Source organism: Mya arenaria, chromosome 15 (genome assembly GCF_026914265.1).
Source record: "Mya arenaria isolate MELC-2E11 chromosome 15, ASM2691426v1".
In the NCBI taxonomy this organism is placed as follows: domain Eukaryota; kingdom Metazoa; phylum Mollusca; class Bivalvia; order Myida; family Myidae; genus Mya; species Mya arenaria.
In genome coordinates, this window is record NC_069136.1 from 10,043,108 (window position 1) to 10,052,315 (window position 9,208).

The 9,208-nt window shown below is 34.0% G+C and overlaps 1 protein-coding gene across 1 annotated transcript; it reads right to left on the reverse strand.

The window, feature by feature from the left end:
- Positions 1–4,423: 4,423 nt before the first annotated feature.
- On the reverse strand, positions 4,424–5,534 carry LOC128220185 (rhodopsin-like). The gene has a single exon (XM_052928462.1). The coding sequence runs from the start codon at positions 5,495–5,497 to the stop codon at positions 4,424–4,426; it is 1,074 nt and encodes a 357-aa protein (XP_052784422.1). The 5' UTR covers positions 5,498–5,534.
- Between the last annotated feature and the right edge of the window lie 3,674 nt (positions 5,535–9,208).

The following is a 9,208-nucleotide window of genomic DNA, read 5'->3' on the forward strand; positions in this document are numbered from 1 at the left end:
TAGCCTATGGATAAAAGTCGGCAAAAGTGGTCGCCAAATATTTGTCATTTTGCTGGCTTATCTTTATATCAGTTCGTCGAACGAATGAGGTGATCATTGTTCATATTACAGTAGAAATTTCATATGATATAAAGGATATTTTTAATATCAGTGTAAGATGGTTGGGTTTTTTACTAGTATCATAGAAAAACATATTTTAACGAGTGGCAAAGCCACGACTGACACTAGGGTTTGTCTATGTTCACGAGTGAAATTAAGAACGATCTTACACTGAAATCGACAAAAAATCTTTGTTTCTTTTATGTTTTTTTTAAATAATATTGGTACTGTAATTCATTTTTCTAAATACCCCCTTTTTAATAGAGATCTGACTTCGCCGCTACCTTTGGGACGCCCCAAACGCAAAGTAAACAGTTGATGACATAGCTGACATTTTCTATTTCTGTTAAGTGGAATAATAGTTATCATAGGAGTTTTTTTATACCCCCACAAACGAAGTTTGAGGGGGTATATAGGAGTGAGCTTGTCGGTCGGTCGGTCGGTCTGTCTGTCGGTCGGTCTGTCGGTCGGTCGGTCGGTTTTCATGGTTTCCGGACGATAACTCATGAAAGGCTTGACAGATTTGAAAAATATTTGGTACACAGGTGTAACATCAGAAGATACAGGTCAAGTTCGATATTGGGGCTGGTGGGGCCAAGGTCAAGGTCACTGTTACTAAAAATAGAAAAACGGTTTCCGGACGATAACTCATGAAAGGCTTGACAGATTTGAAAAAAAATTGGTACACAGGTGTAACATCAGAAGATACAGGATAAGTTCGATATTGGGGCTGGTGGGGCCATGGTCAAGGTCACTTTTACTAAAAATAGAAAAACGGTTTCCGGACGATAACTCATGAAAGGCTTAACAGATTTGAAAAAAAATTGGTACACAGGTGTAACATCAGAAGATACAGGTTAAGTTCGATATTGAGGCTGGTGGGGCCAAGGTCAAGGTCACTGTTACTAAAAATAGAAAAACGGTTTCCGGACGATAACTCATGAAAGGCTTGACAGATTTGAAAAAAAAATTGGTACACAGGTGTAACATCAGAAAATACAGGTCAATTTCGATATTGGGGCTGGTTGGGCCAAGGTCAAGGTCACTGTTACTAAAAATAGAAAAATGGTTTCCGGACGATAACTCATGAAAGGCTTGACAGATTTGAAAATTTTTTGGTACACAGGTGTAACATCAGAAGATACAGGTCAAGTTCGATATTGGGCTGGTGAGGTCAAGGTCACTTTTACTAAAAATAGAAAAACGGTTTCCGGACGATAACTCATGAAAGGCTTGACAGATTTGAAAAAAATTTGGTACACAGGTGTAACATCAGAAGATACAGGTCAAGTTCGATATTGGGGCCGGTGGGGCCAAGGTCAAGGTCACTGTTACTAAAAAAGAAAAACGGTTTCTGGACGATAAGTCCGTTAAAAATGAAAAATGGTTTCTGCTTTATAACTTTAATTGGGCATGAGATATTGTGATGAAACTTGCTGTATAGGCAGCCTCTGTGAAGACAATGCTTGTGATTGAAAATGGGCCCGGTGGAGTAAAGGATTTTGTGCACTGTTACGAAAATAGAAAAACGGTTTCCGGACAAACAATACATGCATGATAAAAGAAGATGCAATGTGCAGTAACCTTGGAGTTATGGCCTCCTTTCATAGGAATGCTTTGCCATTCCTGTGTCCAGGCGGCATTTGGGGGTATTCGTCACTCCTGTGACAGCTCTAGTTTAAATAGTATTGTTTAATCCTGTTATTAGCTGAACAGTTCAATAAATATTTATAAATGGACTTTTATTTTTGCACCCATGCTCCAAAACATACAAGGTAATGCACGATTGTATTTTTAAATTAAAGAGGGCATGAATGCGGATTATAGTTCTAGAAATTGTATCATTATGATACATGGATATTCAGTCATCCCTCTCTGTCAGAGAACAGTCTGATTCCGATAAAAACGAGTCGTGTTCAAGTTAGTATTTTGTTATTGTCAGGGAAGATCGTATTAGAAGGTCAATCAGTTTAAAAAGATATTTAACATCTATGTATCACGGAACAAATATTGACACCTGGAAAATGTTTTGAAATCCAATGTTTATTCATATGTGTTTTGTTTACACTTAACCTGTCAAATATTCATTCAGTAAATTGCGACCAATGTTATTTATTTTAATGAAATTATTCCATGTTCAAATTTAAATAAATCGTGCAATTATTGTCATTATTACGAACATAAATGCATTCATAAAATGTAATGATGAAAGTACATTATAATGTTTGCAGTGAAACGGGAGGAAATAATAAACTTAAACATTTTTTGACACTCTTTCTCCATGAGCCAGCAAAAGATGTTTCGTTAACGGTGATAAAAAATGTTGTTGTTTTTTTAAAAAAAATAGCAAATTAAGATACATATCAATCTAAAAATATCACAAAATAAACAGCATTTTGTTGATTTCGGTATAAGATTGCATTATATTTTACTCATGATTATAGAAAATATTTACATATAACATCTTTATTAATAAAACAAGAAACAATTGCATATGAAGCTGAGATGTTACTGCATTTAAACATTTTAAGTGGAATTTGGAGGTCTGAATAAAGTACTAAATAGAAGCCGCCCTTTTAATGCGTAGTCCCAGCAAATTATGTTTTACCTAATCACGTCGTACTAAAAGAACATTGACAGACTAAAGGAGGAAAGCTACGCCTGCATATGGGTAAGTTGAGCTCTGTTCTCTAAGTAGAACATGAACATAATGAACTACAACCTCAGATGATGATCCATGAATAATTAATTGCTGAGATTCCAGGGTTACGTACATCCGCATACAATTCGGTTTATGCTATAAACTCTCTGCACATTATAAACAACAATATTTCGTTTACGATTACTCGGAAGGTAATGAAACGATGATAAGGGGTCGGATTTTTATAAACAACACTGCTTTTAACGCAAGTAAACAAACAAGAATTTGCGTAAAGCAAAGAAACATTTAAAAGCAGCTAAAACTTACGTATATGTCATTTGACCAAAACAATAATACGATGATCCCTTTTCTTTTCATGTATGCATCAAATATTCGTTTCATTCGGCTCCATCTATTGATATTGAGATTGAAGTGTTCGACTCCATTTATAAAGCATAAGCATGCAACAAAATCTAATTTTTAGTAAGCGTAGAAATAACTAATAACTTTATTAATCACTAAGAACTGCGTAGTCTTGTATTATTGTTGATTCTGTTTCAATGACGAAAATATGCAGTTGTGTATTACTTGGAAAATTATTGAGCGAGAGGTCATTGAATCATTTTATTATCCCTTAAAGTGATTTAAAAAAGAACAACTTAATTTAAGTCCGTTTAATTCAATCACAAAGATTAGGCAAAATTCAGAAATAAACGTGTTGAAAACAATCGATGTATACGTGTGCAGGTCCTATTGTTAAAATACTCAAACTTATTGTATGATCTAATTGAAAAACAAAATGTTTAAGATATTCTTTATATTAGCTCCGTATCTCTTCGTAACCTTTTTTTTGAATTTCAGTATGTTTCAATTCTGATTCAGGCCATAAATTTAATGTACTTTTTGATCAAGCAAGAAAGCTTTTCATGGTTTGTATTTATGTATAAAATTCTCTTTGAGGTGAGTTATTGATTGAAATGACCTGTTTATTACGTATAACTTTCATTTATTGATTTTGTTAAATATTAAAAGAAAATGGGTAGCTACCACGCTCATCTGTCGAACCATACATACAGTGTTCAGCTATCACGCACATCTGTCGAACCATATAATACAGTGGGCAGCTGCATAAATAGTTTAAAAACTATCATATTTTTTTTTGAAATAATAAACCTTGTCGTGAAACCTTGTTTTATTTTATTAACTTTATTTCATTGTATGTTGTTACATGCGGAACATAGTGCAGATATATTTTAACGTATTGAATCTCTTTATCAATAATTATTTAGTTGTACCATATTTGAGAATGATTTCCATGGATGTATAGGTTATCAAACCTTTACTGTAAGATATAAGCATAGCATTAATCGAACAATAAGTAGAGTGCGGATATATAACAACGATATTTTAGTATACGCAATTGCATTGTAAGCTTGACGAAGTGAATTTAAACGGTTACCACTTCAAACACGGTGATCTTAATCAAACACGTTCAATGGCTTTCCATTTAACCAAGTTTGTGTTAATGCACAAAGAATAAGGATAATAACCATGCACACTCAAAGGAATGGACAAAGTGCAAGACAGACATTAAACATTTCTAAATTAGCACATGCTTCACGTTCGATGTGTATAACAATAACAAAACATTGTTTATCAAGTCACTTTTTTGATGAGACGAAGTTAGTTGCTGTGACATTGTCGATCAAATTCTGGAACGATCAGTCTTGCCGCTGGACAAATGTTATTTTCAGTCATCGAACGTCGGCGTGTTTGGACCAAATTTATCGCCTCCGTTTGAACTTGACTTGAAATCGTCGGCGAAACATAACCACAAAACGTCTTCTTGAAAACCGTTCTGAAATTTAATCCGAAGGTTGCGTAGACTATGATGTTGATAGAAAAACTTAAGTAAAATAGAATTTGGAATGCAGACTGTATCGTTGCCAATGTGACCGAAGTCGTAGAATGACCTTTAGTGAATGTTCCGATTAAAATCCGTAAACGTATCACATGACTTGGGACATTTAATGCAAAAAACACAAAGGAAACCACAAATAACATTTTCGTCACTTTGGCGATAGGCAATATTCTTTTATGCACGGTGGCTGACGGGTTGTCTCTGATAATCACTTCGGACAATTTGGAATGTATTTTCCTTATTTGTAGAATGTGTAACACCTTGTACGCAATCACAGCCATAAGAACAAAAATAACAACGGTTGGAATCACAAGTGTTATTAAGCTGTCGGTATACACAAGAATCTGTGTCAGTTCCGTTAAGTGCCGATTCGGCGAACAATCCCTATTCATTATCCAAAGGGAAGTACTATATAGTGCCAGTGCAAAAAACACTAAGAGCCCTGTACTGATTTTTGAAATGTAATCGCAACACACCTTTCTGGCTGCGAATGGATTGTGAATGAGCAGAAAGTTTTCAAATGTTATAAAGACACACAACCAAACCGAAACACATCCACATACGTACGACATGAATATTATTATCTGGCAGACACCTTTCACTTGGCTTAGATGTAAATCAAAGGTACTTGAAATCCACGGGAGTAGCAGGCTTAACAAAAATCCATTGTCACTGAATCCTCTTACTGCTAGATACAATGAACAGGGTGCTCTTCTTAATGGAAGTTTAAGAAAAGTTATTGAAGACAATGTGTTTCCCAGCAATCCGAACACGCATATCAACGGCAGTGTGTATTTCTCTACATTGAGAGTAGCTTGGTATACAGGATCATTCATAATGGATTGAAGTCCAGAAGACCGATTGACTGAAGTGTTTGCCCTACCATGGTCGTAAATAAAAGTGTCATTTATGTCTGATCGTCTTTCTAAAATAACTGAATGATACGCGATATTTTCCTCAGACATTTGAATCTGAAAAAGAAATACAAAAATGTAAAGAACTGTCGCATTGTTATTAATTCTATGAAAAGGTACAATATTGTAGGTAAGGCAGATCATGTTCATCCATTTTTTCTTTATTATCTGGTTTGGGGCAACTCTAAACTAAACACGTTTTGAAAAAAAATAAAGCATTAAATAAACAAAACTTACAGTTTGCAACCAACTGTGATAACATTAGAATAGTTGCATTGAAATGGTTTTAGTTGTATGACGCTTTGATAAAATATGATTTAAAATGTACAAAAGTAGTACCTCCAAGCGACCATAAAGGACCATTACTCAAATACATAAGGACATACGTATGTTTATCGAGGAATAATAAAGCGACAGTGTAATTATTCGAGATATGTCTATGTAAAACGGCCGCCGTTACTTCCCTTCCGAAATATTAATACCAATTGGAATTTATATTTCTGAGTCATGGCAATGTTAATGGGTATCTTGTAGCATGTTTGTTTAGTTTTTCTCGAGGAATTAGTTAATCAATATTTAATTCATTTTCAATTCGATTTGTAGTCTATATGGACATAAACAAAATTGATCGATGTTCTTCATGTATGAATTTTTTATTATTTTGACCTTACAACATACAACGCATCATCAATCATACATTATAATATGAGTATTGGTCTTTAAATTAAAAGAAATATATCCATTATGTCAATAGATAAACTGGTTCTCATAGCAAACGTTTCGCTATTAGTCCAGCACCTATCAATATCAGTAACGAGAAGCAAAAACCAGCGATGCTAGGTAGGGCAGAGATAACACGTTCGCTAATTGTTATATGGCGGTGAATGTTGTTTATAGCAATACAATCAATCATTAAATATTCATAAAGTGTGGCCGGTACTTCCGCAGCCAAAGGATCCTTCTTCTACCATGTACTTACGTTAAGATTAATTACTTGTGTTGTTAAGTAACAATATGCGTGGTACAATTTTATTAACGCGTTTACGGGCCTACTTCGCTCTAGGAAACGTGTGACGGATCACGCCATTCTAATATACAAAACCAATACAATGTTCAGAACAAAGGGTATGGATATATTCAATTGAATACAAATTTTTATTTGAAGCATATAGTAGTTATTGTTATTTAACTTGCTTTAATAATAATTTAATATGAAACGCACACGTATGGCGAGATACAATCTCATGAATTCCTAGTCTTATCCTCCTCTCTACTTTGTATTGATTTAACCATTGTGTCATAAAAACGAATTTATATGGGGCATACAAATGTTGCATATTCCATGTTCAGCAATTCGTTTGATAATTATACAGTCAGGTGCATGTTTATTTAATGATCATGTCGGAAATCTTATATTGCAAATTACTTAACGCTTGAAATAGTTCACTATTGTAATTATTTAACGTGAATTACCGGGTTGGCAAGGAAAATGCAACATTTTTAAAGCATTGATCTAGAGCGCTTAAGAGAAATTACCACGAATCTATATTTATATTGATTTGTATATCTATAAAATAAGTAAATACTTATAAACTGGAACATCACGGATCTTAACAGTATTATAATAAATGTAGAACTAAAATAAGTAGTAGAACGTATTTACCAAATAAGGTCAATTATATAAGCAACAATTGCATAGTTTTCTACAGTGTCATTACCATTTTCGATTATCCAGTATAATACCACAATGAAATCACTGAGAACATGCGCGTCGAGTCCAAGAGACGCTCAGCATCTAGGTAACAGCAATAGCATGCTCTTCTTCTGCCAATATCCAATAACAGCTGTTACATCGTCTAGCGGCAGTGTTATATTTTCCCAATACCATTCAGTACCCTAAACAACCAATGAAAATACTAGCTAATACTTTTTTGAAATATCTAGAGACAAACTATATGCATAAAAATTACCATCAAAACGTATATGGAAAATTGTTCAACCGAGATAAATAACATATGTATACTGTGTTGATGGAGATTTTCCGAAATATTTCAATTTTAAATTTCAATGTTAAACATACTGCTTATCAATTTGCAATTTTGGAAAGGTATACATATTCTAATTTAATTTAATTTTACATGGTAATGTTAATGTTCAAAACGCATGTAACGTTACGTGTTCACACTTCTCACAGCGCGGTAAAATGTAGAGGATGTCGATGCCACATCCTTTGTAGAGAAAAATGTAACAGAGTAATACAATATAAAATGCAACAAAGCGCTTTTTATCGTTCTACGATACAAAAGTGCATAAGTAACTCGATCAACGAGAAAATGATGAAACACAAGTTGGCAAAACCGCACAACGGACACATGAGACTGGCAAGAGTATTAGGGAAAATGTACCAAATCGATTTATCAGCAATTTATCATATTGTCGGTTTAACTTTATGCAGGTTTTACAGCTCTAAGGAGGTTAGATTCGTATGTTTTTGTCCTGTTGACACGGAATCTTCTATCTTGTCATATGACCAAGAACGTGCATTGTCAACAACTTGTTGCAAAGGATTCGTCGACGACGATATATAATTCTATGTGTAACACAACTTCAGAATTTCAGGGAGGAGGAACCGAACTTGGTCGAATAAGATATATAACAACGATTGCGTTGATTATATCAAATTTCCGTATATTCGTCGCAAATGGAAACCCCGGATTAAGTATGCAGAATTTCCAAATCATATTTAAATGCGTAATAAATGTTTGAGTGGGCTTGTTAGTATGGTTTCGGCCAGTGACGTATACCACATGTTTATTACATATAAGTAGATATACGAGCTATTATATATGTTGGAATTGGCTGACGGCGTCAAGTATCTTTCAATAAGTTTGAATTACATAAAAAATAATTGTTTGTTATTTATACTGGCATGTTCGCTCAATATTTCGTATATATGCTCAGCATACGTTTGTCTCGCTAAAGGGAGCATGAGTAACAAGATGGTGAAATTATATTTAATGCTATCAAACAAAATGTCTCTTATTGCAATTGATATATGTACAATACCAATACAAAACAAAATTGAAATATTGTATATTTTTTATAGAAATTCCAGTTAGCTTACGTCTAATCAGATTATTCTATCTTAAGATCGATTTTAGATTGACGAAAATATTGCTTATTAACAGGAATACACTTTGCAAGGAACAAACCGATTTACAGCATCAGTCACTTCAATTTATGAATGTCATTAAATGCAGTCATCTGATTTCAGAATAGAAATGTTATGCTGTTTCGTATTCAATCTTACTACATTTACGACTCCATTACACGTGATCATTAATCGTCTTATGGATATTACCTGCTATTATAAACCGCCAATCTAAACCATTCGGCGGCGTACAATTTGGATTTCGCTGACAGTTTTAATACATTATCCTGAGTAAGAAAATGATTAAGGGCCAGTGCAACAAACACTAAAAGCACTATGCTGATGTTTGAAATGAAATTGCAATATTCTTTTCTGGTCGCGAACAGATTGTTAATAAGCAGAAAGTTTTCAAATGTAGTACAAATGCACAACCAATCTAAAACACATCCATACATGTACGATCCGAATGTTATTGTATGGCA

Excerpts from the sequence above, each read along its gene's own strand:
- LOC128220185 (XM_052928462.1), bottom strand. The coding sequence starts at position 5,497 with ATGAATGATCCTGTATACCAAGCTACTCTCAATGTAGAGAAATACACA.